The 26679-nt window shown below is 45.1% G+C and overlaps 2 protein-coding genes across 3 annotated transcripts in view; one reads left to right on the top strand and one right to left on the bottom strand.

The window, feature by feature from the left end:
- The window catches only part of tmem9 (transmembrane protein 9), a 571911-nt gene extending 553714 nt beyond the window's left edge, over positions 1-18197 (top strand). For both annotated transcript variants that reach the window (XM_068007264.1, XM_068007263.1), the window contains one exon: positions 13515-18197. In XM_068007264.1, coding sequence (XP_067863365.1) covers positions 13515-13658 — 144 coding nt within the window. In that variant the 3' untranslated portion in view covers positions 13659-18197. The remainder of the gene's footprint in view (positions 1-13514) is intronic.
- The window catches only part of LOC137344365 (AT-rich interactive domain-containing protein 2-like), a 309213-nt gene that overhangs the window by 228762 nt on the left and 53772 nt on the right, over positions 1-26679 (bottom strand). The window lies entirely within an intron of this gene.

The raw sequence follows: 26679 nt of genomic DNA, 5'->3' as shown, positions 1-26679 counted from the left end.
CAATGCAGATCGGCAAGGACAGTAGCATTAGAGGGATGAAAATTAGTGTGGGATAGAATAGAGGCAGCAGAGTTCAGGACAAGTTGGAGTTTATGCAGGCAGGTGCACTGGAGACCAGAGAGGAGAACACTGGAAGAATGAAGTCTAGAGATGAAAACTTGGCTGAAGGTTTCTGTGGGGGTAGAGGTGGGTGAAGTTGCAGAACTGTAAATAGCAGTGTTGGTGCTGGATACAATATTGAAACTCGGCTCAGCATCAAACAGGACACCGAAGTTACGCACCGTTGGGTTCTGCCTGAGCGAGCAGTTGGGGAAGGAGAATGCTGCTGGGAGCTCGGGTGCAGAGCTTTTGATAGGAGCTGAACGGCATGCCTTCGGTCTTGCTGATAAGTAAGGGGAAGGTCTGGCTCATTCACAACTTGATGTCAGACGATGCTGACTTAATATGCCTTTTACATGGCTAAAATTTTCAATGACTGAGTACTCAGAATACAATGTATAGTTATCAGTAATTAAACAATACTAATACAGAGAGGCAAGTCAACAAATAGAATCCAGCCTGATTCAGAAGATAAAAGTAGTAGGTTTTAGGTGATCCCAATTTTGAGAGCAAATTGGATTGTCATATATTGTATGGCTGCTGGTTCCTCACCATTTCATCCCCAAGAAACTGAGCTGGTACTGGACACCATGGCATCTTGGTACACATACACATCACAATGACTTCAAATCCATCACTGAATCCATAATACTTGGTAAAGTTCATTTCATCCTGTCCTTTCCCAGTCTGGCTGACAGGACTGATCGGAATACGATGGATTTTGTTCCACCCTCAAGCTGTGTGGTGCTAGTACTGATCTCCTTCACATTGCAGATCTATTTCTTGGAGATATCTCAACTGTGACTGTCTCTCAAGATAAACAAACATTTAACTAATCAAGAGAGTGCAGTGAAGGGTCTCCCCAGTAAATCCATGTGCCTTTTGATTAGAGAGACCAGGCAATTTTACATGAGGAAGTGCTGTCATTGACGCAGGTTCAGTTCTCCTGCCATTGATGGCACTGTGTATAAAGCCTTCTGTCTCCGGAAACTTTTTTTTAATGGATCCCGCAAATTGCCATTGGCCTCCACTTACCATTTTGTGGATAACATTTTTTTTTGCTGAGCGGCAGTGCCGTTAACTGGGGCAAATGGCCACATGGTTTGAGCACTGCTGTCCTAGGGCCGCAGTATTACATGCAGAAAGACTGAACAGGCTCTTTTCTCTTTTAAAAAAAAAAGAGGCTGAGGAGTGACCTAATAGAAGTCTTTAAAATTTTGAAGGCATTTGATAGGGTAGATGTAGAGAACATGCTTTCACTTGTGGGGGAGTCCAAAACTAAAAGCCATAAATATAAGATAGTCACCAATAAATTCAGTAGGGAATTCAGGAGAAACTTCTTTACCCAGAGATTGATTAGAATGTGGCAGTCGCTACCACTTGGAATAATTGAGGCGAATAGCAGAAATGCATTTAAGGGGAAGCTAGATAAACACAAAAGAAAGGAATAGAAAGATCTGCTGATGGTGTTAAATGACGTAGGAAGGGAGGAGGCTCGTGTGGAGCATGAACACCAACATAGACCAGTTGGGCCGAATGGCCTCTTTCTGTGCTGTAAATTCAATATAAGTACCTTGGCCAATATCAATAATCCCTCAACCAAAATTAATAAAAAAACAAATTATATGGTCATTATCTCATTGCTGTTTGTGGGACCTTGCCGAGTGCAAACTGGCTGCCATGTTTCCTACATTACAACAGTGACTACACTTCAAAAGTAATTCATTGGCTGACAAGCACTTTGGGATATCTTGAGGATGTGGCCCAAGGAGAGAAAGGGCTTGGGCGCTGCTGCTCTAACAGCACTGTGGTACAGGAAGTGTTTTCTCCAGTGCTGTCAATCTAACAGTTGACTTTTTTGAGTCTGCCAAAGAAACAAACATGTTTAAACAGTTTTCTGTATCTGGCTCTTTTCATTTTTCTACAAAGTGTTGAGTTTGGCATCCAAAAGTAAAATTAATCTTCAGATAAAACGCCCAAAGGTTAAATATCAATTGCATCAAATTTAGTGCTGCAGTTAAGATAAAGCCTTGTAACTACTGCATATTTTCAGATAAATTAATTTTAGGACCTCTTATGCTGTCGGCCCACCTGCAAATAATTGGCAACGCAGCAAGTCAACGAACTGAGGCTGAGGTTGATGCAGAAGCATGTATACAAATCACTGCTGAACATGTTAGATTTAGTGATAAGTAATGAGCCAGGACAGGTGGTAAGGGAACATTTTGTGAACAGTGACCATAACATGATAGAATTTGACGTAAGTTTGAGAGGGAGCAGCGAGAGTCACAAACCAAGGATTTAAACTTAAGTAAGGCTGACTTCGAAAGAATGAGACATAAACTGACAACAGTAAAGTGGGCTGCATTGATAACTAGTAAACATATAGGCAAACAATGAGAGGTATTCAAAGAAGAATTTAGTACAATATAAGACCAGTAAAACTACTATGTGTGTATAGATATATAGCAATATATACACACGTGAGTGTACATATTTATTTATATATATGTGTGTGTGTGTGTGTGCACACATGTTGGGGGAATTATGCCGGATAACATTCCTGATATGTCCCATGTTCATGCAAGATTGGTATTGTATAGGACAAACCTATTGCAGTTCTTTGAGGATGTAACTTGTAGAATAGATAAGAGGGAAACAGTGGATGTGATGTATTTGGATTTTTGGAAGGCTTTCGATAAGGTCCCACACAAAGTTAGAGCACATGGAATTGGGGGAATATACTGGTATGGATTGAGAATTGGTTAACAGACAGAAAACAGAGAGTAGGAATAAAAGGGTCTTTTTCAGGTTGGCAGACTGTGACTAGCGGGGTACCGCAGGGATCACTGCTTGGGCCCCAACTATTTACAATCTATATCAATGATTTGGATGAGGGGGCCAAATGTGATATTTCCAAGTTTCCTGATGACACGAAACTAGGTGGGAATGTGAGTTGTGAGGAGGATGCGAAGATGCTTCAAGGGGATATAGACAGTGAGTGGGCAAGAACATGGCAGATGGAATATAATGTGGAAAAATGTGAAGTTATCCACTTTGGTAGGAAAAACAGAAATGCAGAGTATTTTTTAAATGGTGAGAGGTTGGGAAATGTTGATGTTCAAAGGGACCTGGGTGTCCTTGTACACCAGTCACTGAAAGCTAACATGCAGGTGCAGCAAGCAATTAGGAAGGCAAATGGTGCGTTGGCCTTTATTACAAGAGAATTTGAGTACAGGAGTAAAGATGTCTTACTGCAATTATATAGGGCCTTGGTGAGACTGCACCTGGAGTATAGTGTATAATTTTGGTCTCTTTATCTAAGAAAGGATATAGTTGCTATAGAGGGAGTGCAATGAAGGTTCACCAGACTGATTCCTGGGATGGCAGGATTGTTGTATGAGGAGAGATTGACTAGACTAGACCTGAATTCTCTAGAGTTTAGAAGAATGAGAGGTGATCTCATTGAAACATACAAAATTCTTACAGGGCTCGACAGGGTAGATGCAGGGAGGATGTTTCCCCTGGCTGGGGAGTCTAGAACCAAGGGTCACAGTCTCGGAATAAGGGGTAGGCCATTTAGGACTGAGACGAGGAGAAGTTTCTTCACTCAGAGGATGGTGAATCTTTGGAATTCTCTACCCCAGAGGGCTGTGGAGGCTCAGTCATTGAGTTCATTCAAAACAGAGATCGATAGATTTTTAGATATTAAAGGCATCAAGGGATATGAGGATAGTGCAGGAAAATGGCGTTGAGGTAGATGATCAGCCATGATCTTGTTGAATTGCAAAGCAGGCTCGAGGGGCCGGATGGCTTACTCCTGCTTCTATTTCTTATGTTCTTAAGTGTTGTCACTAAGTTTAATTAGTATATTGGTACCAATACACTACAGAAAAAACTGTATCTCAGCCAATATGCTTTAATGGTAATATTCTTGTGCTACTTCTAATTGATTACCTCAGGTTGCTTCCATCACCACCAATGGCCACAGTGCTTCACCCTGTGGTTATATAGTTTACAACCCAAGTTTGGAAGGGCATTCTACGATTGAGTAGTTTCCACAGTTCAAATGAATTTGGTGCTAACGTTTTACTGAAATCCTAGTGGCAACATAAAGGGAAAATGCAAGTTGGAATTGCACTAATATAGAATTTTGGTAAAAATGCTTCTTTTGACTGTATTACCATCAGGAATACAAGTCAGAGGAAGTTATGATCATCTATACAGAGTTCTGTTCACACCACACCTCGAGTACTCTGTCCACCTCTGGTTACCACAACACAAGGGGGGCATTCAAGCGGCTGAGGCAGTGTAAAGAAGAGCTACGGATTCAGACTAGTAAAAAGGAACATTTAGGATCACTATCAGGAAGTTTTTCTTCACACAGTGATAACACATGGAACGGGCTTCCACATAAAGTAGTAAAAGCAAAAACCATTGGATGCTATAGTGGGGGGAATTAAGGGCCATTCTGGATGGATGAACTATCTGGTTGGGCCAAATGGTCTTTCCCATTAATTATTTTGTCAGTATTAGAATATTGGATGCTAGGACGATTGGTGCTTTCAAGTCTGAGATAGATAGATTTTGGTTAGGTAAGGATATCAAGGAATATGGAGCAAAGGCAGGTAAATGGAGTTCAGATGCAGATCAGTCATGTTCTAATTGAATGGCAGAGCAGGCTTGAGGGGCAGAATAGTCTACTCCTGTTCCTAATGTTCTTATGACACCTAAAGCAGCACTATCTCACATCTTACTGTACGCTGAAACTGGACCAGCTTCACCACAGTACCAGTGCTAGACTCCTTGTGGGTTATTTCTTTAAGAACCCTCACTAGAAGGATGTACAGTACTGAGTGCACTTCCTTTTGTAGTCATACCAGTCATGAGTCATAAGTATATTGTTACCTGTCCGGGACCCTGTGGATTTTAAGTGTTACATCAGTGTATTAAAATAATCCAGTAAGTGCACAGTGGTAAATCTGTGTGTAATTCACTGCTAATCAGCTAATAGTGAGACCTGGGGAACATGGAAAATATTTCCTTTCTGTGGTAACTTCTGTAGAATGCCCAAGGGTATACTGATCTTAGCAGCGGAAACAGATGCAGCAGGTAATTTTTTCCCACACCCACGCCTGAAGAAATGCTACTTGGCTGATTGACAGACATTTACTCAGGCAATTTACATTGGGTACATTAGGTCACCCAGTGATTTTAAGTGTTTGGCTACAGGAGCTTGATAGGACTGGTGTGATACACACTGCTGTGGCCAGAAGGGCCACCAGCCCAGCAGAAGGTGATGCTAGAATTTTAGGTAATTGTGCCAGTTCCCTTGCTGCAAGTTTATCTCATATACTACTGGGTGGATTCAGCAACACTGGAACCTGCACAAGATCCACATGTGCGCAATTGCTCCAAATTCACAAACATACTTTTAAAGCAACTGTACAACTTAGTTAGTCCAAAGTCATGTTCATGGCTGTCATTCTGACTGGGTGATTAAGGTAATTGAAGTGTTTAAAATGATTAAAGGATTTGATAGGGTAGATAGGGAGAAACTATCTCCTCTGGTGGGGGGAGTCCAGAACAAGGGGCATAACCTTAAAATTAGAGCTATGCTGCTCAGGGTGCTGTCAAGAAGCACTTCTTCACACAAAGGGTGGTGAAAATCTGGAACTCTATTCCCCCCCAAAAATCTGTTGAGGCTGGGGGTCAATTGAAAATTTCAAAACTGAGATTGATAGATTTTTGTTAAGGGAAGGGTATTAAGGGTTACGGAGCCAAGGCAGGTTGATGGGAGTTAATGGACCCTCCTGACCAGGGTTTTGGTGTCTACAATGTCTTGGAGACAAGCCGGTGAAGTAACGGGTTGTCACTGGATCAAAATCCTGAAGCTCCCTACCTAACAGTATTGTAGGAGTACTTTTACCACACTGTCTGCAACGGTTCAAGAAGAAGGCTCACCACCACCGTCTCAAGGGCAAATAAATGCTGGCCTTGTCAGCGAAGCCCACATCCCGAGAATGAATATATTAAAAAAAAAACTAGTGAATATTTTCTATACTGCTCCATTTTGTACAGTGATTTGGTGATGTACACGTACAGAATGCTGCTCAATTCTACCTCTCTCAATAGGTTAAACACTGCACACAGTACACGGTCAAACTGTATGGGTAAGTATTGGTCTGTGACATAAAAACAGACTAACTGTATGGGTTTCGTTTCAATCTGGGTCTGCACCCTCCAGGGTTATAATGTGCTGAATGTTTGTCCAGCCCTGCACACCCAACCTTGCTGTTAGAAAATTGTGGAGATCAGACCTTCTTACCGGAAGCTAAAGATTGTGTACAAAATACGATCTGCCCTCTGCATACATTGAAGAGCTTCTCCTGTAAGTGTCAATTAGACGAGGCAATTGTATAAACCGATAAGTGCCTTCCAGCAGCCAGAAGGTACTTTTCAGAAGAGATTACTAAAGTTCCACAAATGCACAATCTTTCTGTTCACCATCACCTTGCTCTCTCTAATGCCGAGCTGATCTTTAATGCAGCTTGCTAACTGCACGCAACTTCACCTTTCCGAAATGCAGCTTTTCGGAAAGGTGAAGTTGCGTGCAGTTAGCAAGCTGGATTAAAGATCAGCTGGGCATTAGAGAGAGCAAGGTGATGGCGAACAGAAAGATCTCTGGGGTAGTTACTAGCTGAATCCAAGTGGACTCCATTCTGCACCTTCTGCTGCTTATACTGTATGTAACTTGTGCAGTGGACAGTACCTCTGGTAATAATGTCATGCTTTTTGGTGATGGGCAGTGTAGGCAAGTTTGATCTCATTTGAAGGAAATAAATCCAGATATATTCAAGTGGATGAGTTAAGGATTGGTAACTGGAAATTGTTGTGGAAAATGTAGCATAATAGACTGCAGTACAGGAAACCTGAAGCACATGTGAGTCTGCTGCCAGAGGTGGAAATGGAAACAAATTTGGATGGAATTGCTGGCTGTCCATGGAAACTATCCAACCCATTTGAGGTTGCTGATGAGGCTCATCAAATGCTGGGATGTTTTTCAGTGTCACTAAGTTACACGTCAGCATCGGTTATTTTAGCTAGTATAATTCATTGCTCACAGATTGCGTGAAATCCTGATCACTTCACCTTCAAGAGGACCTGGATAAGTTTGGGAGGGTCAGAGAAAAGCGACAAAAATTATTCCTAAACACTAAGGGCTTGATTTTGCAGGTAAATTGCTGGTGCGTTGGGGACGGCAGAGCTGCGATAATTGCAGAAATGCAGAGCGGGTTCGGAAGCCGGCTCCAACCCGTGGCCGTCCCGAATCCGGAAATCCCGCCGGCAATTAAAGTTGGCGGGATGCTAGTTAAAAAGCCAAATGTACCTCATTGAGGTACATAAGGCACTATGCTTGTGACATATTAGGTAGTTAGAACGATTTTTAACATACCTGGGCGACTTTCCCATGGCTTCTGATTCACGCCTGGTTTCACCAGACATGAAGGGCCGGATCAGGCAAAAAGAAACTAAATAAATTAAATAAAAAACCAATGCATGAAGTTAAAACATAAAATCAACCTACCTTTCCACCCTGCTCCGATGTCCGATGTCTCCCTCTCCGATCTCCCCCTCTTCATCTCCCGATCTCCCCTTCTTCACCTCCCCGCCCAATGTCCCCCTGACCTTTCCTTCACCCCTCCCCTCCCAATCTCTCCTCCTTCACCCACCCGATGTTCCCCCGATCTCCCCTTCTTCACCCCCCCGATCTCCCCTTCTTCACCCCCCCGATCTCCCCTTCTTCACCCCCCCGATCTCCCCTTCTTCACCCCCCCGATCTCCCCTTCTTCACCCCCCCGATCTCCCCTTCTTCACCCCCCCGATCTCCCCTTCTTCACCCCCCCGATCTCCCCTTCTTCACCCCCCCGATCTCCCCTTCTTCACCCCCCCGATCTCCCCTTCTTCACCCCCCCGATCTCCCCTTCTTCACCCCCCCCGATCTCCCCTTCTTCACCCCCCCCGATCTCCCCTTCTTCACCCCCCCGATCTCCCCTTCTTCACCCCCCCGATCTCCCCTTCTTCACCCCACCCGATCTCCCCTTCTTCACCCCACCCGATCTCCCCTTCTTCACCCCACCCGATCTCCCCTTCTTCACCCCACCCGATCTCCCCTTCTTCACCCCACCCGATCTCCCCTTCTTCACCCCACCCGATCTCCCCTTCTTCACCCCACCCGATCTCCCCTTCTTCACCCCACCCGATCTCCCCTTCTTCACCCCCCCCCGATCTCCCCTTCTTCACCCCCCCCCGATCTCCCCTTCTTCACCCCCCCCCGATCTCCCCTTCTTCACCCCCCCCGATCTCCCCTTCTTCACCCCCCCCGATCTCCCCTTCTTCACCCCCCCCGATCTCCCCTTCTTCACCCCCCCCGATCTCCCCTTCTTCACCCCCCCCGATCTCCCCTTCTTCACCCCCCCCGATCTCCCCTTCTTCACCCCCCCCGATCTCCCCTTCTTCACCCCCCCCGATCTCCCCTTCTTCACCCCCCCCGATCTCCCCTTCTTCACCCCCCCCGATCTCCCCTTCTTCACCCCCCCCGATCTCCCCTTCTTCACCCCCCCCGATCTCCCCTTCTTCACCCCCCCCGATCTCCCCTTCTTCACCCCCCCCGATCTCCCCTTCTTCACCCCCCCCGATCTCCCCTTCTTCACCCCCCCCGATCTCCCCTTCTTCACCCCCCCCGATCTCCCCTTCTTCACCCCCCCCGATCTCCCCTTCTTCACCCCCCCCCCGATCTCCCCTTCTTCACCCCCCCCCGATCTCCCCTTCTTCACCCCCCCCCCGATCTCCCCTTCTTCACCCCCCCCGATCTCCCCTTCTTCACCCCCCCGATCTCCCCTTCTTCACCCCCCCCGATCTCCCCTTCTTCACCCCCCCCGATTTCCCCTTCTTCACCCCCCCCGATCTCCCCTTCTTCACCCCCCCCGATCTCCCCTTCTTCACCCCCCCCGATCTCCCCTTCTTCACCCCCCCCGATCTCCCCTTCTTCACCCCCCCCCCGATTTCCCCTTCTTCACCCCCCCCCGATCTCCCCTTCTTCACCCCTCCCCGATCTCCCCTTCTTCACCCCTCCCCGATCTCCCCTTCTTCACCCCCCCCGATCTCCCCTTCTTCACCCCCCCCGATCTCCCCTTCTTCACCCCCCCGATCTCCCCTTCTTCACCCCCCCGATCTCCCCTTCTTCACCCCCCCCCGATCTCCCCTTCTTCACCCCCCCCCGATCTCCCCTTCTTCACCCCCCCCGATCTCCCCTTCTTCACCCCCCCCCCCGATCTCCCCTTCTTCACCCCCCCCCCCCCGATCTCCCCTTCTTCACACCCCCCCCCCCCCCCCGATCTCCCCTTCTTCACACCCCCCCCCCCCGATCTCCCCTTCTTCACACACACCCCCCCGATCTCCCCTTCTTCACACCCCCCCCCCGATCTCCCCTTCTTCACCCCCCCCCCCGATCTCCCCTTCTTCACCCCCCCCCGATCTCCCCTTCTTCACCCCCCCCCCCCGATCTCCCCTTCTTCACCCCCCCCCCCCCGATCTCCCCTTCTTCACCCCCCCCGATCTCCCCTTCTTCACCCCCCCCGATCTCCCCTTCTTCACCCCCCCCGATCTCCCCTTCTTCACCCCCCCCGATCTCCCCTTCTTCACCCCCCCCGATCTCCCCTTCTTCACCCCCCCCCCGATCTCCCCTTCTTCACCCCCCCCGATCTCCCCTTCTTCACCCCCCCCCCGATCTCCCCTTCTTCACCCCCCCCGATCTCCCCTTCTTCACCCCCCCCCGATCTCCCCTTCTTCACCCCCCCCGATCTCCCCTTCTTCACCCCCCCCGATCTCCCCTTCTTCACCCCCCCCGATCTCCCCTTCTTCACCCCCCCGATCTCCCCTTCTTCACCCCCCCGATCTCCCCTTCTTCACCCCCCCGATCTCCCCTTCTTCACCCCCCCGATCTCCCCTTCTTCACCCCCCCGATCTCCCCTTCTTCACCCCCCCGATCTCCCCTTCTTCACCCCCCCCCGATCTCCCCTTCTTCACCCCCCCCCCGATCACCCCTTCTTCACCCCCCCCGATCTCCCCTTCTTCACCCCCCCCGATCTCCCCTTCTTCACCCCCCCCGATCTCCCCTTCTTCACCCCCCCCCCCCGATCTCCCCTTCTTCACACCCCCCCCCCCGATCTCCCCTTCTTCACCCCCCCCCCCCCGATCTCCCCTTCTTCACACCCCCCCCCCCCGATCTCCCCTTCTTCACACCCCCCCCCGATCTCCCCTTCTTCACCCACCCCCCCGATCTCCCCTTCTTCACCCACCCCCCCGATCTCCCCTTCTTCACACCCCCCCCCCGATCTCCCCTTCTTCACCCACCCCCCCCCCCCCCCGATCTCCCCTTCTTCACCCCCCACCCCCGACCTTCCGCCCTTTCTCTCCACCACCCCCCTCCCCCCCACGTTGCAGCTCCTGACTGCAGCCAGCCTGTCAAAACTTCTCACTGATGTTTAACTACTGGTTGACTCTACATGTGAAAAGCTGAATTGGTCCATTGAGTAGATGCTGATGCATGCTAACTCCATTTATAATATTGTCACCAAATGCCATCACTGACCGGTACTTACCCGTACCGTTTGTGCCCGGTCACCGACCGGTACTTACCCGTACCGTTTGTGCCCGGTCACCGACCGGTACTTACCCGTACCGTTTGTGCCCGGTCACCGACCGGTACTTACCCGTACCGTTTGTGCCCGGTCACCGACCGGTACTTACCCGTACCGTTTGTGCCCGGTCACCGACCGGTACTTACCCGTACCGTTTGTGCCCGGTCACCGACCGGTACTTACCCGTACCGTTTGTGCCCGGTCACCGACCGGTACTTACCCGTACCGTTTGTGCCCGGTCACCGACCGGTACTTACCCGTACCGTTTGTGCCCGGTCACCGACCGGTACTTACCCGTACCGTTTGTGCCCGGTCACCGACCGGTACTTACCCGTACCGTTTGTGCCCGGTCACCGACTGGTACTTGCTTATGCAGTTTCTCTGTGAAATAACCCAGTGTTGGCTCTGTGACAGTACAGTGAACTGAATGAGCTCGCTGCTGCAGACCTGAAGCTTGCAAGTTTGCTCAAGCTACACCACAAGTACCACAACTGACCGAGAACACTACAGCTTCCTTTCCTTAAAGTAAGTTGAAATTTGAGTACTACATTATCAAACCATCGTCATGCATAGTGAATAAAAATACTGAAAGATGAAAACGCTCCCTCTCATGGATACGCCAGCTGGCTTTACACTTTGTTGAAAGATTAAAAATGACATTAAAAAATATAAGGAGGATCGTGAGGATCTTAAACCTTAAACAGAATAATTATTTCCCAGTAATCCACAGTTAAATATCACTTAGTACATTTACAGTGGTTACATCCCAACCTTTGATCCTCCAGCATGGATTTTGCATCAACAACATGGAGCATGCTGGGCATCGGTGTTTCAAAATATTATACCACTGTCCCATATATCATAGAATCATAGAATCATACAGCACAGGAGAAGGCCATTCAGCCCATCGTGCCTGTGCCGGCTCTTTGAAAGAGCTATACAATTAGTCCCACTCCCCTGCTCTTTCCCCATAGCCATGCAGATTTTTCCTTTTCAAGTATTTATCCAATTCCCTTTTGAAAATTACTATTGAATCTGCTTCCACCGCCCTTTCAGGCAGATCATCATAACTCGCTGTATAAAAATATATCTCCTCATTTTCTCCCCATCCCAAACTCCGGTTCTTTTGGCATCCTCTGGTTACCGACCCTCTGGCAGTGGAAAAAGCTCCTTATTTATTTTATCAAAACCCTTCATAATTTTGAACACTTCATTTATTTTTAAATTGCAGATGAATGGGAGTGATTTTGAAGCTGTTATCTCCTCTCAGGGTTACGATAAGGAGCTCAGGTTTTTCTATTGATGTTTGTATCTGCGCCACCTCATGGGATTACTGATAATCATTCCTGACTGTCAATTATTATGTATTTTACTATATTATTTACCTCATAGCATATATTCTGTGAAATTCCTTCTTGATGAAACCTTATTCATTTTGTATGTTGTATGTGCACCCACGTGATTCTATATCTCAATACCTGGAACCTCCATCACTCAGCATGTAACCCAAAAAACAAAAGTCAACCCAGAAGTAAAAAGTAGATAATATAAGAAATGTTATAGTGATAAAGTATTTTATTTATTCTCAGGGCTCAGGACATAATAACAAACAGCTACTACAGTTTGACAGCCTTGAAATCACCTACTGAATCACAGCTGTGTAACAAAACCTAAATTTTCTGACATGGGTACAGTTTGCATCTGTGGTTTTGCACTGTTAGAAATTAAGTGTGCTGTTTGTGGAAAATTTTCCATGGTCACCTTATTAAGAAAGAAAGACTTGCATTTATCTAGCGCCTTTCACGACCTCGGGACATCCCAAAGCACTTTACAGCCAATTAGGTACTTTTTGAAGGATAGTCACTGTTGTAGTGTAGGAAATGCAGCAGCCAATTTGAGCACAGCAAGCTCCCACAAACAGCAATGTAATAATGACCTGATCATCTGCTTTAGTGATGTTGATTGATGGATAAATATTGACCAGGACATCGGGGAGAACTCCCCTGCTTTTCTTCGAAATAGTGCCATGAGATCTGTTGTATCCTCGGTTTAACGTCTCATCTGAAAGATGGCACCTCCAACAGTGCAGCACTCCCTCGGCACTTACTGGAGTGTCAGACTAGATTTTGTGCTCAAGTCTCTGGAGTGGAGCTCAAACCCATGACCTTCTGACTCAGAGTTGAGAGTGCTACCACTGAGAAAAGGCTGACACCTATTATGACAACTTTGCAAAGCTCCTGGTGCAGATTTGGCAGGAACATGCTAATGTTGGGAGCAGAAACTTGGGTGTAGGGATGGGGGGCAATTAAAGGGGAGAAAAATTCAAAGCCTTTGGAAAGGCTCACAAGGTACCTCAACCCATTTTGTAGTCTTTACCAAGGCTAAAGGAAGAAGGGATGGGAGCAAAAATGAATGAGCTAAGAGTAGTGAGTTGCAATTTTATCACTTTGAGCAGGAAGAGTGTTGAGGATGTCGTTTCTACAGAAGGGGAAAGAGCAGAGGTGTGACTCTTCCAAAGAGTCAGCACAGGCACAGTGGGCCGAATGGCCTTCTGTGCTGTATGATTCTATGATATAGGAGGGACAAGAGAGGAAAGTTCAAAGGAGTATTGAGTACAGCAATAAAGATAAATCAGACTTGGAAAAGAGGAAGACTGTTAATAACTACAAGAGAGATAATCATGCACTTTAATTTGTATCTTCTTTCCTCCAGGACACACGCCCGTTTGCTCCAACTCATGGACAAGCCCGTGCCAACACTGTCCTCGAGAGGGTGGAGGGAGCCCAGCAGCGGTGGAAGCGCCAAGTGCAGGAGCAGCGAAAAACTGTCTTTGACCGACACAAGATGCTTAGCTAAACGTCACCTCTTTCAACTCACTGTGATTCAGGCCTAGTCATGTTTCCACTTTGAAGCGTGAAAGTTGGTGTTAATTCTGAAAACTTAATGCTGTCTCCCAGCTTTATTTTAACCAGTCCGGTTGTGTGCATCAGACATCAAAGTGAAGCATTAAACAGTTTGCATGGTATTCCCTTTGAGGATGTGTCTCTGTAAAGTGAATCCCCTAATGTCCCCTTTAAGTGTGGCTCCCTAATTAAATGTTCAAAAGATTAAAACCCTGCACGTGTGAGGAAACCTTGGCAGCAAAATATAAAATACGGCTCCACTGCCAAAACACAATCCAAATTCTCCCTCAGATTTTTTTTTAAAGGGTCGAGGTATTCTACGGAATCCCCTCTCCACTGATGATGTGAATCGAGAGTGCTGCCTACAACCTTCTATTCTACCCCATTCACATTGTAACTAGAGGGGAGTTTCTTGATCGTGTCTCCCAAGGTGCCTCTAGGGAGCAGCTCAAGGTAATCAAGCACAGAGAAAAAGGCCAGAGAGATAGCAGTAAGTGTACAGATCTCTCTCTCTCTATCTCTCTCATGTTTAGGATGATATGGCAGTCCAATATCTTATATACTTCCCAGTTAATAGCGGAACTTTGCTGCTGAAACAATTTTCTTTTTAACGTCTTTGTCAATGCAAGGTGGCTGCGGTTTACAATTAGTCCTTCCACTGGAAATGTGTTACAGAAGGTAAATTAAAGGAACTTGTGTTATAAATGGGAAATAAGTTGGGCCACTTTGAAACACGGACTTTTATTTTACTTTCACTGTTGATGCTGAAGTAGCTCATGAGGCACAAAGCCCTCCTCTTCCTCAGTGAATCAGAGTTTTACTGTGAGCCATCATGCATGTGTTTTTCTGTTGTTACTTGGTGAGGTCCCAATGCTGAATGCCAGAAGCTGCACCTTGGCATGTTCCTCCTATCGTGGTCACCCTGTAATGTTCTCTAACAGTGTAGACCTCATGAAACTTGGGTCCTATCCTTGATTTATTAGGTTTCAGAATTTTGCAGTTTTTTGTTACTTTGGGAATTTGCTTTAAAGGAATATTCTGGGCTATGCCCTATGGGTCCTAGTGTTGACTATTTGTGTGAAAATAATCCATGGAAACTTACTTTGAGGTGGCTTGCTCCTCGATTAAAGGGCTGCTGCCTTGCGGGATATCTGGGCTGTATATTTTTCACTTCTGTGCTCAACGTTGGGCTGGCGTTGAATCTTTTGATTGATTACTCCTTTCAGGAGGAGTTTCTCAATGTACATTCACTGTGTAGCCTCTTACGTGTTGTTGACTGAGGAAACTATACAGCTCACCAGAGTTTATGAAGTCCCAGGCCACAGCCTTTTTTAATTCAGAAGTAACATAAACTTGGACAGCAGATTTCTCTTGGCGCTAGAGTATTACTGTGCTGTCCCGCAATGATGCAGGATGTTAGTAATATGTTGTGTACCTTCGATCAGGGCAAAAGAGCTGCAGGTTGTTATCTCCTTTATTCCATACAGCTCCTCATTTATGCACTGTATTAGTTGATAGAGGAATTGGACCTCTTGAAGGTACTCTATTGACTCTTAAGAATGTATTTTGAAATGCCCCAATACTCCTTCCAGACAAGCAGCCTGTAGGACTTGGACTGGCATTCATTTTAATAGAAGCAGATATGGAAACTATAAGGGCTACACTCTGTATTTATGGAGATCCAGTCAGAAATCAATCGTTTATAATCTCTGATGTATTGAACTTGTATTAACATGGAAGGCCACGTCGGGTGCCCCAGTGCTTATAGTTTGCTGATTTATTGCACCACGGAATGGATGGACACAGATTTGTTTCTGACGTTCCTATGCAATAGGTTCCCAATCACAGTTAGTTTGCTTGGGGAAGAATGGGAGCAGAGCAGCAATGGCTGAGGCCTGAGTGACAGGTTACCTGTCTGCTCTTAGCTGGCAAGTAATGTATTTTAGCACTAGACAAAGAAAGGGCAAAAAACAATCATTAGATGCTATTATTGAAGTTGATCTGCCTCCCAATTAGAGTGACTCCCAGTCATAAATCTGATTGGAGATGACTAACTAACCAAACAGAATAGTGTGTTTCGCTCAGACAATCTACTAATTCTGTTTGAGCATGTTATATTCACATTGAACAGGCCTCTATTGGACAATCTGAGGTACAAGAAGGGAAGTTTCCATCCTGTGTCATATATTGTATCACCCCTTACAAGGCAAGAGTTCTACTGTGGCGCTAAAGGAAATTCAGCAGGTTGGTCAGCTCTTGGTGAGGGGACTTTGTAGGAATTCACCAAATACACTTCTCACTCACCAGAAACGTGTCCTTTAGTAGACACCATCTGAAGGATGAATAATATATATATATATATATATATATATAAATGTTAGAGAGACGTTGATGGTACCTGGTGAGTTGTTTGTTTTTCAGCCTTGTCAAAGAGGGTAGGTAACTCGCCTTGAGCTAGTTGGCAAGAGGAATTCTGCAACTGTTGGCCAAAGACTATGATGTGTTAGTCTAGGCTCAATTTGGCATGGTTGTGCCCATGAAATGTTCCTGCTCTTTGATCGTACCTTAACAGTAACGGGGATATTACTAGTTTTGTGATCATGCTTGTCATGGGTTCAAGTCCACGGACTCCGTAATACCTGAACCTGAATCTATCTCAGTGTTCAGTTGTCAATTAATTTCCAATATCTGACCTTTTCACCTCTTTGAGAGTGAGGGAAGGGAGAGAAAGTAAAAGGCGTCATTGTCCATCACTCTCTGGTGTATCCTCGCTTCCAATGGGCCAGTCGTTGAAGTGTATTACACCCCTACTTTTTTACGGAGAGTGTCTTGAGTCTTTGTGAAGGCAAGTAGTTGCTGGAACTTGTAGAGGGGGCAGTGTCCATTTAAAAACAAAGCCTCTCTGTTATACCACTGGAATATCCTGCCTGTTCTTGGTTTGTATAGGTCAGTAGCCAGTCAGTGCTGAGGTGTTTGCAGGAAGTTTCTGTGTTGCATTTTTGTCAAAAAAAAACACATTGGATTATAAATTGTTTTCTGAATACTTCTATTTTGGAGTGCAACGTAGAAATACAGACTTTAGCTAGACTTTTCGTGGTAAACTATTGGCCTGCTGGTTACAGGAATCTCCACATGTTTGCATGCTGAAGTGGAAGGTCAAGGGACGATGGATAACCTGAGAAGTGCAGTCAATATTTATTTTGTTATACTCTTGGACTAATGATATTTTAAAACAAATTGGAGACTTGTTAGGGAACATTACATCCTTAAATATCGAACATCAGACAGTCCTGACCAAATTTTTGTTTAATATCTGGGTTTGTCAGCTCAAGTTCAATTACTCTTGGCTCATTTTCCTCTGAAAATCAAATTAGTCACAACCTGTAAGGCATGCTCAGTAACCTCTTAGTGTAAACTAAACAGCACTTCATTGCTATCTGAAATTTAAAGCTGGCTTAATGAACAAATTGTAAAAACTACTGGGTTGGTTTAGCTTAGCTTAGCTTTGTTATAGTTTTTTGTAATTAGATGACTGGATATAGCGACTCTTAATTATTGCCTCATAATCACTACACTTCAAAAATAATTAATTGTGTGTACAAATATAAGTGTTAACCTTAGTTGATGCACTGTGTTACTTGTACAAATTTACTGGAAAAGAACTATTTGAAACTCTGTAGTTATTTGTTGACCAAAATGTCCTGCTTCTGAACTGTGGCCCGTACATTGTGTTTAATCTTTCGAAATATTTTTACTGTTTTGAACAGAAATATACAGCACCTATTTTTGTTTTGTAGTTATATTCCTTTGGCACAGTCCTGTTACCTGTAGTGAGAACGAGTCTCTAGCACTATAACTTTTGATTCATAGCAAACCCAGTATGGGTTCTGGTCCAGCGTGAAACCTGCAGAATAAATCAGCCGATACAAGAGTTCCAGTACGAGAGAACATACTCCTCCAGCAGCGGGGTACATGTTAGCGAGATTAGCACCTAACCTGAGCAATGTCAGACCACTTGATCTGTGCTGTTTGTAGCCAGGAGGAGGAGAAACACTTTGGTCTGATCATCTCACCACAGTGTAAGGCTAGGGTCTAAGGTCTACAGTAGCCTACACACTAAGGCAGGGATCTTTGGAGGTGTTCTGTAGGTTGAGCAAGTTATTCTGGGTGCAACCGTTCCATCTGCAGATAAATGTATTTATTCCAGGGAAGATGTCTTTCTGACATCTCTTAAAAGCTCTACATTATTCCCAAAATCTGTCGGTTTTTTTCCAGTTTTGCAGAGTCTAATGGTCTCAATGGTACATATGAGCTTCGCATCTCACTCTCTCACGTGTTGAATTACTGGCTTGAAGTGAATATCATTTTGCGTTGTTTAATTCCAATGTTTTTGTTCCTGTAGAAATGACCTGTTTTTATTTTCTGTTTTATTGCACTGTCACTGTTTGTACTGCAAGAGGAGTCCAACACCAAATAAAAATTACAAGAAGCATGAAGTGTTTGGTAGTTTATTCTGGGAGGAATCCCCTCTGAGTGCTCTTATTATACACATTCCCACTGTACTTTATCAAAATCAACAAAAGCAACAATTTGCACTTATACAGCACCTTTAACACAGAAAAACATCCCAAGAAGCTTCACACAGGCATAAAGAAAAAGATGGATGCTGAAGCAACAAAAGAGATCTTAGGAGGGGTGACCAAAAGCTTGATCAGAGAGGTGGGTTTTAAAAAGAATGGGAATGGGGTTGTAGGAGGTTACAGAGATAGGTAAGTGCAAGGCTATGGAGGGATGTAAACACAAGATGAGAATTTTAAATTTGGGGATCAGGAACCAATGTAGCTCAGCGAGGGCAGGGGTGATGTTACAAAGATGGAAGTAGGCAGTCTTTGATGGCGAGGGTATAGGTTGGAAGCTCATCTCGGGGTCAAATAGAGCATCATAGTTGCGAACAGTCTGATTCAAGCTGAGATATTGGCCAAGAAGGAGTTGAAGTTATTGCCAAGAGTACAGAGTTTGTGGTGGGGGCTAAAGACGATGGCTTTGGTCTTCCCAATGTTTTAACTGGAGAAAATTTACAGCTTAGGGGGGTGGCAAGAGGAGCCATTGATAGAGTTGCCCTGGCTATGCTCGGATAGTAAAGAGCGGAACCAAGCAAAAGCAGTTCTACCAAGTTGGTCATTGGAGTAGGATGGTGTGGTTGACCATGTCAAAGGCTGCAAAGGACAGAACGAGGAGGGATAAAGTGCCATAGTCAGAGAATATTTCCGTGACTTTGATTAAGATCATTTTTGCGCTATGGGAAGGGTAGAAACCTGATTCAAGAGATTCAGACAAGTTGTGGGAAAGATGGGCATAGATATGGAAGGCGATTGCACAATCAAGGACTCTTGTATCCCAGCAAGAGACAACACCTGGTGGGGGGGGGCAGAGAGAAACAAACTCTGCCACTCCATCCTTTTATTCTCATTATCTTCACTTGTTTTCTACGGTAGAGCAGTCTCTCTCCTGTTTCTGGGATCTCGCGGCTCAGTCCTCAAATCAATGAGTTTTGGGTCCAGCTCAGTAATGGAGATCCCTATGAGTTACACCTATTATGATGGTAGAAGGAAACTAGATGGACCTTGGTCTTTTTCCGTCTAGCTATTCCTACGTTCCTGTTATCATACTTGCAGTTCACACCACCACTACACAACAATCTGACAGATTCTCGACTTTTTTCTATTTTAACTGTTGCAGAGAACTGTCAAAGAGTCAGCACCCAGGAAAGGTTCCCAGCCAGTGCATTCCTCAATGTGAGTCATCTGGCAGTAGCACAGATAGTGACTAGCAGACAGGGCCAGGTTGGTGGGGAGCATTCCAAGGCTTCGGTAGATGGAGGAGGGGAGAGCTTGCCTGAAATTATTTAGGTACATGACTCTCTTGGTTCGTGAACCGGATCCTCCACTGACTGACTAATGTGGTTAGCACACTGTGGGCTCAGATGGTAACAAGCCATGACCTGTTCTCACGTGGGTGAAAATAATTAACATTAAACAGTAATTATGGTGTTTGTTATTACACTGCGATCATATAATTAATGCTGTAATTTAAAAAGAAAATTAATCAGCAGGTTAACGCCCTGCTCTGAGTTGCAAAGCTGATTTCAAGGCCTGCTTGGTAATACCAGACCTAAAATCTTTAATATTAAAGCCTTGGTATGCAAAACAATCCCAGCTTTGTGGGGGCACAATGTGGCATGTTTGTGCTCTCCAATTTCCTCTCCCAAAGGCGTCAACTCGTATTAGGTTCTGGTTCTATCGCTGCTGACTAATCTCCGGTACTTTTCGCATCAGCATCTAGACTCACACGTCCAGCATGACGACTTGGGTGAGGTCCAGGACGGAAGCCATACTGCAGCTTGGGCCTGCATCTAATGGAGGGGAGGAAACAGACAGGTGGAATAAAGCAGCCTCTTCTGAGACAAGGGTGTGGCCTTGTAGTTGGGATCTTTGCTCCCATCTAGCATTCTGACCCTGACACTACATCACAGTGGGGGGGGGGGGAAGTCAAAACCTAGGAAGACTGCAATGTGTTCACCTGAAGAATTTGTTCACTTATTGAAAGAAATGTATTCATGGATTCACAGGAATGCATCTGTGTACAACTGTTTGGCAAAATTGCTGCTGTCCTTTCTCCGAAAGGGACTGACTCCAAATGTGTACTGTGTGGAGAATAAATACATCAGACGCACTGCTCAGCACTAACACCCCACAATCCACATTAGTTAGAAGCCTGGATAGTTTAAGTGAACTAGAAGTTTAACTGTCCCAAGGAGGATTAATTGAGGCAAGTCTTAGTTAGCTAGTAATAGAGAGCTTTGCCCTTGACTATGGAGGAAATGGAACTACACTTACAGGGTAATGCTATAAAAATGTAAGGAATCTTACAACACTAGGTTATAGTCCAACAGTTTTATTTGAAAATCACAAGCTTTCGGAGGCTTTCTCCTTCGTCAGGTATGCATAAGATTGTTACAATTAGATTCTGCAGACTGGCTCATTTTTAAAAATTCATTCTTGGGATATGGGCATTGCTGGCGAGGCAGGCATTTATTGCCCATTCTTTGTTGCCCTTGAGGGGGTAGTGGTGGACCTTGAACCACTAGCAGTTTGATACACTTCTGAGGACAGTTAAGAGTCAACTACGTTGGTTTGGGACTGGAGTCACATGTAGGCCAGACCGCGTAAGGATGGCAGATTTCCTTCCCAAAAGGACACTAGTGAACCAGTTGGCTTTTTACAACAATCCGACTGCTTCAAGGTCACTTTCACTGATACCAGCTTTTTTATTTCTAAATTTTTTTTTAAACTGCATTCAAATTCTCATGGTGGGATTTACTTCTTGCAAATGTACATATGCTTTTCAGCAGAGGTCATGATCAGAAGCAGATCCTCCTTGACTTATGCTATTGTCCATGTGTCCAAAGTTTGTTTCCCACTTGTGAATACATTCCAGTTATTTTTGTATCTTCACACTCTTCCCATGGAGAATAGTGTGAAGTAGTGGAAGGATTTGCAGGCTGAGTAAGAGTCTGGCAGGCTGCAACATGAACACTCCTTCCATGGCCACCAGCCGATAAGGTGGTTAATCCTATACAGCGGGGGGTGGGTGGGTGGGGGGGAAGGGTTTATGGACTCTCACAACCTGTTTGATGGTGGGGGGGGCCACGCCCACAACCACAGCAGGTGAGTATCCTGCTGGATGTCAACCCAGAGCCAAAGCTCCAGTCTCCATTCGCAGGGACTGTCAGGAGCGGGAGTGGGATTCCAACACTACACCTACTGACTCAGAGGTGAGAATGCTACCACTAAGCCAAGGGCTCGCTCCAATTCATTTTCCCTTCCTCATATAGTGGAACTGCAGATTTGCGACAGTTTGTTATAAAGGAATCTCACCTAAAAATACTCCACAAAGAATCCTTCAAACAAACTTTCACCTGACCACCCAGCATTAAACCTGGTACAGATATAATGTGTCCTCCTCACTGAAACATTGAAACTATATGTTGGAACAGGGACAAAAGATAAACAACCCCCATTACAGGAAACAAGCTCTTTCTAACTATTTATCACTCCATCTTTATTTCTCTCTATATCTCTATCACATCTACTTCTCTTGACATCTCTTTCAGTCTGCCTATTGCTCTGTCCATATTTCTATATATATTTGTGTCTATACCTATCTGTCTATATCTCTAACTATATATTGCTGTCTCTTTATATCTCAATCTGCCTATCTCTTTCCCTGTCTATATCTAGCTAACTCTGACTTTATCTGCCTTTAATCCAATTAATCTCTAACTCTCTCTTTATCTGTCTCAAACTACCTATCTTTCTATCTCTCTCTACCTGTTTCCCACTGTTTGTTCCTCTTTCAATCTCTCTGTCTCAGAGAGCAAGTTATTATCTTGATGGCAAGAGACTAGAAAGTACTGCAGTACAAAGGGATCTGGGGGTCCTAGTGCAAGAAAATCAAAAAGTTAGTATGCAGGTGCAGCAGGTGATCAAGAAGGCCAACGGAATGTTGGCGTTTATTGCTAGGGGGATAGAATATAAAAACAGGGAGGTATTGCTGCAGTTATATAAGGTATTGGTGAGACCGCACCTGGAATACTGCAAACAGTTTTGGTCTCCATACTTAAGAAAAGACATATTTGCTCTCGAGGCAGTACAAAGAAGCTTCACTCGGTTAATCCCGGGGATGAGGGGGCGGACATATGAGGAGAGGTTGAGTAGATTGGAACTCTACTCATTGGAGTTCAGAAGAATGAGAGGAGATCTTATTGAAACATATAAGATTGTGAAGGGGCTTGATCGGGTGGATGCGGTAAGGATGTTCCCAAGGATGGGTGAAACTAGAACGAGGGGGCATAATCTTAGAATAAGGGGCTGCTCCTTCAAAACTGAATTGAGGGGAAACTTCTTCACTCAGAGGGTGGTAGGTCTGTGGAATTTGCTGCCCCAGGAAGCTGTGGAACCTACATCATTGAATAAATTTAAAACAGAAATAGACAGTTTCCTAGAAGTAAAGGGAATTAGGGGTTACGGGGAGCGGGCAGGAAATTGGACATGAATTTAGATTTGAGGTTAGGATCAGATCAGCCATGATCTTATTAAATGGCGGAGCAGGCTCGAAGGGCCGATTGGCCTACTCCTGCTCCTATTTCTTATGTTCTTATGTCTCTGTGTACAGAATTTATTACATATGTTAATATCTTTTGAACCATTTCACATTAGCCCGCATTCACTGGTCTCAATCCCACTGTGCTTATCAGTGGCCTCATCTTGGTTCCCTTGACAGGGCTGCACCAGGAATCTCAGCCACTTGTTAGATGTGTGGACTCTGTGCTGGTTGCCATTCTGATATAACTGTACAGCAAATAGAAGATAACGGAATCACATCTAAAACAAGCATGGTACCTCCTAACATCAGGGAGCCCCAGGTCCTGACTGAGGGGAACGTGAAGACTGCCAGCCTGGGGCAGTAATCTCAGTACATCCATTGAGGGTGACTGGCTGAGAGCCATGGATCGATTGTGATTCCTGTATCACATTATCAATTAGAATTATCAGTGTTGTGAATATACAAGCCAATTCACAATATGAATGGATTTCTCAGCTGGGCATCTTCGAGTGTTTAATTATTTAACTTAGTTAATAATGAAGACAAGGCCCCCATGTGAGATGGGCCTGGACTGCATCACTCAGCTACTGAATAAATGCATGGACTGTGGGCATCAGCCCCATCCAGAGACCATTTCTAAATCCAGGTCAGACTTGGGAGAATATTCAAAGATCATTCTGTGTTAGATCGCTGTATTCTATACCGATCTTATCTATTGAATCTTATCTTATTCAACCCCAAGTTCAGCTTCTGACCCCAAATCCCCCCATCACAAAGACCGTCTACTTCCACCACCATAACATCATCTTCCTCCGCCCCAGACTTAGCCTATCTGCTGCTAAAATATATATAGGTCATCGGGAAAATGCTGGAATCCATTATTAAGGAAGTGGTAACAGGGCACTTAGAAAATCATAATATGATTAGGCAGAGTCAACATGGTTTTATGAAAGGGAAATCATGTTTGACAAATTTAATAGAGTTTTTTGAGGATGTAACTAGCAGGGTAGATAAAGGGGAACCAGTGGATGTAGTATATTTGGATTTTCAAAAGGCATTCGATAAAAGATGGTTATGCAAGATAAGGGCTCATGGGGTTGGGGTAATATATTAGCATGGATAGAGGATGGGTGATAGGACAGGAAACAGAGAGTAGGGATAAACGGGTCATTTTCAGGTTGGCAGGCTGTAACTAGTGGGGGGCCGCAAGGATCAGCACTTGGGCCTCAGCTATTTACAATCTATATTAATGACTTAGATGAAGGGACCAAGTGTAATGTATCCAAGTTTGCTGATGATACAAAGCTAGATGGGAAAGTAAGCTGTGAGGAGGACGCAAAGAATCTGCAAAGGGATATAGACAGATTAAGTGAGTGGGCATGAAGGTGGCAGATGGAGTATAATGTGGGGAAATATGAGGTTATTCACTTTGGTAGGAAGAATAGAAAAACAGAATATTTTTTAAATGGTGAGATACCATTAAGTGTTGTTGTTCAGAGAGTTTTGGGTGTCTTCGTACAAGAAACACAAAAAGTCAGTATGCAGGTACTGCAGGCAATTAGGAAGGCAAATGGCATGTTGGCCTTTATTGCAAGGAGGTTGGAGTACAAGAGTAAGGAAGTCTTACTATGGTTGTACAGGGCTTTAGTAAGCCTTCCTGGAGTACTGTGTACAGTTTTGGTCTCCTTATTTAAGGAAGGATATACTTGCCCTGGAGGCAGTGCAACGAAGGTTCACTAGATTCATTCCTGGGATGAGAGGGTTGTCCTATGAGGAGAGGTTGAGTAGTTTGAGCCTATACTCTCTGTTTAGAAGAATGAGAGGTGATCTCATTAAAATATATAAGGTTATGAGGGGGCTTGACAGGGTAGATGCTGAGAGATTGTTTCCTCTGCCTAGAGAGTCTAGAACTAGGGGGCATAGTTGCAGGATAAGGGGGCGGCCATTCAAGACTGAGGTGAGGAGGAATTTCTTCACTCAGAGGGTTGTGAGTCTTTGGAATTCTCTACCCCAGAGGGCTGTGGATGCTGAGTTGTTGAATATATTCAAGGCTGAGATCGATAGATTTTTGGATTCTATGGGAATCACAGGATATGGGGATCGAGCGGGAAAGTGGAGTTGATATCGAAGATCAGCCATGATCTTATTGAATGGCGGAGCAGGCTCAAGGAGCCGTATGGCCTACTCCTGCTCCTATTTCTCATGTTCTTATATTCTTAAATGGCTGAAATTCCTCTATATGTTACCTTTATCTCATGTGTAAGGTCACTTAACCATTGTATCTTTGCCCATGGAATATTTCTAGCACACAGAGGAAATTCAGGCTATTTTGTGGCCAATTTTTTTCTGTCTTGACAGTTTTTATGCTGTGGCTCCTGCTATTTTACTAATCTTCATATACCTTCTCTCTCCAATTTACCTATCAAATTTATACTTCTAATTTATCTGTCCTGTCTATTTCTCAATTTAACTTATGCATGTTTAGCTATGTGATCAATCTATTTTTACACAGCTTACTCTGTACATATCTATCCATTTATGTATGTATGTCCGTCCGTCCGCCCACCCGCCCGCGTATTCTGCGGCAAGTGACTCACCTGACTCCCCAAAGCCTTTCCACCAACTACAAGGCACAAGCCAGGAGTGTGATGGAATACTCTCCACTTGCCTGGATGAGTGCAGCTCCGACAACACTCAAGAAGCTCGACACCATACAGGACAAAGCAGCCCACTTGATTGGCACCCCATCCACCACCCTAAACATTCACTCCCTTTACCATCACCGCACCGTGGCTGCAGTGTGTACCATCCACAGGATGTACTGCAGCAACTTGCCAAGACTTCTTCGACAGCACCTCCCAAACCCACGACCTCTACTACCTAGAAGGACAAGGGCAGCAGGCACATGGGAACACCACAACCTGCACGTTCCCCTCCAAGTCACACACCATCCTGACTTGGAAATATATCGCCGTTCCTTCATCGTCGCTGGGTCAAAATCCTGGAAATCCCCACCTAACAGCACTGTGGGAGAACCTTCACCACACGGACTGCAGCGGTTCAAGAAGGCGGCTCACCACCACCTTCTCATGGGCAATTAGGGATGGGCAACAAATGCTGGCCTTTCCAGCGGCGCCCACATCCCATGAACGAATAAAACAAAACAGATATGTGGGTCCCTGGTATAACTCCAACAGATTGTGGGGGTGGAGGATCACTGCAGGAGTCGCTCTGCCAGCTCTGTGGGGAACCCCAGCCACTTCCAGGGTTCTTTACATCTGTCCTCACAAATCATGAGAAATTCAACATGCAACACTAAAACAACATGCAACATATGTCATGCGACACTAAAATAACATATAACATATGTCATACAACACTACAGCAGCATACAACAGACATCTTACAACAGTAAAACAACTCGAATAGCATACAACATATGTCACACACTAAAACAATGTACATTATGCAAAACTAAAACATTCAACATGCATCGTACAACACCAAAACATGTCATACAACATACATCATACAACACTAATACAACATATGTCATACAGCAAACAACATATCATAAAATACTAAAACAGCATACAACATACATCATGCAACACTAAAATAAACATACAACATATAATACTAAAACAACATACACCATATGTCACAACACTAAAACAACATACATCATACATCATACAACACTAAAACAGCATACAAAATACATCATACAATACTAAAACAACATACATCATACAACATGTTTCCTGACTTTTATGTCCTAGCAACGCTGAGGCGTAGGAATGCCAGTG

The sequence above is a fragment of the Heptranchias perlo genome, chromosome 27 (genome assembly GCF_035084215.1).
Source record: "Heptranchias perlo isolate sHepPer1 chromosome 27, sHepPer1.hap1, whole genome shotgun sequence".
In the NCBI taxonomy this organism is placed as follows: Eukaryota; Metazoa; Chordata; class Chondrichthyes; order Hexanchiformes; family Hexanchidae; genus Heptranchias; species Heptranchias perlo.
Note: the sequence above shows the minus strand (reverse complement) of the source record. Positions and strands in the feature narration are given on the sequence as shown.